The sequence below is a fragment of the Orycteropus afer genome, unplaced genomic scaffold (assembly GCF_000298275.1).
Source record: "Orycteropus afer afer isolate SDZICR_OR568_19922 unplaced genomic scaffold, OryAfe1.0 scaffold00689, whole genome shotgun sequence".
NCBI lineage: Eukaryota > Metazoa > Chordata > Mammalia > Tubulidentata > Orycteropodidae > Orycteropus > Orycteropus afer.
The window spans coordinates 742,297-743,602 of NW_006922276.1; the positions used below are offsets into that span (position 1 = coordinate 742,297).

The 1,306-nt window shown below is 52.6% G+C and overlaps 1 protein-coding gene across 1 annotated transcript in view; it reads left to right on the top strand.

The window, feature by feature from the left end:
• The window catches only part of NLRP12 (NLR family pyrin domain containing 12), a 36,898-nt gene that overhangs the window by 1,556 nt on the left and 34,036 nt on the right, over positions 1 to 1,306 (top strand). Inside the window, 1 exon segment of the mRNA XM_007956959.1 lies at positions 409 to 427. Coding sequence (XP_007955150.1) covers positions 409 to 427 — 19 coding nt within the window.

Below are 1,306 nucleotides of genomic sequence, written 5' to 3' on the forward strand. Positions count from 1 at the left end.
TGGGGTCAGTCCATCTCATTGAGGGTCTTCCTTTCTCTTGAACTCTACCAAGAATGATACTCTTCCCCGGGGGCTGGCCCCTCCCAACAATACGTCCAAAGTAATGAGGTGAAGTGTCAGCATCTTCACTTCTAAGGAGAACTCTGGCTGTCCTTCTTCCAGACAGATCTGTTCTTTCCTCTGTCCATCCATGGTCTCGTCAATGCTCTTCACCAACCATCATTCCAAGGCATCAATCCTTTGGTCTTCCTTAGTCACTGTGCAGGTTGCACAGGCCTATATAGGACTGAAAGTATCACAGCTTGGGTATTACCGTCGTGCGCTCTGGCAAAGGGCAACGACCCGTGCCTGTGACTGTTGTTGGGCACCATAGAACTGGTTTCTGTTCACAGGCTCCGCCTACAATAGGATGAAGCCCCGCCCGGTCGTGCGCCAGCCTCACAATCGTTGTTCTGCCTGAGCCTATCGTGGAGCCCCCGCCTCAGTCCCTCTCACTGAGAGCCTTCCTCTCTTTAGCTGACCCTCTGCTTCACTAAACATGACGTCCTTCTCCAGGGACTGCCCCCTCCTGACCACGTGACCAAAGCAGGTCAGACGATGTCTGGCCATTCTCGCTTCCAGGGAGCTTCCTGGCTGTACTTCCTCCAGGACAGAGCTGTTCGTTCTTCGACTGGGCCTTGGTCCATTCAGTATCGTTTGCCAACAGCACGCTTCCAGTGCATTTGATCCTCCACCCTGTCGGTTGGTAGCAGAGTGTTTGACCATTTGCCCACAGAAACCTTGAGGGCCACTGTGGCCTCACTGCCATTCAGTCGATTCCTACTCATAGTGGCCCAGCCGGACAGAGGAGAACTACCCCAGAGGGTTTCCGAGGCTGTAAATCTTTACAGAAGCAGACTGCCCCATCTATCACCCACGGAGTGGCTGGTGGATTTGAACCACCGACCTTTCAATCAAGATTAGCAGCCCACTGCTCTAACCACAGCACCACCCTACTCTACATTGTTCGTTGAGATCAATATCAAGCAGCCTTTTCCGAAGAGACTTTAGCAGAGGACACACAAGCCTTGCGAGTTCTCCTCCTTCAGCGCCTGCACCCATCCACCATTTGACAAACACCATAGAAAGCTCAGACTTTGACATGTATGCAAACCACATGGGGTCCTGTTAGAAGGGCAGTTCTGACTCAGTAGGTCTGGGGTGCGGCCCAAGATTGGTCATCTGTAACCAGCTCCCCCAGAGCTCTGGTGGCGCAGTAGTTAAAGCATTTGGCTGCTAACAAAAGTCAGCGGTTCAAACCCACTAG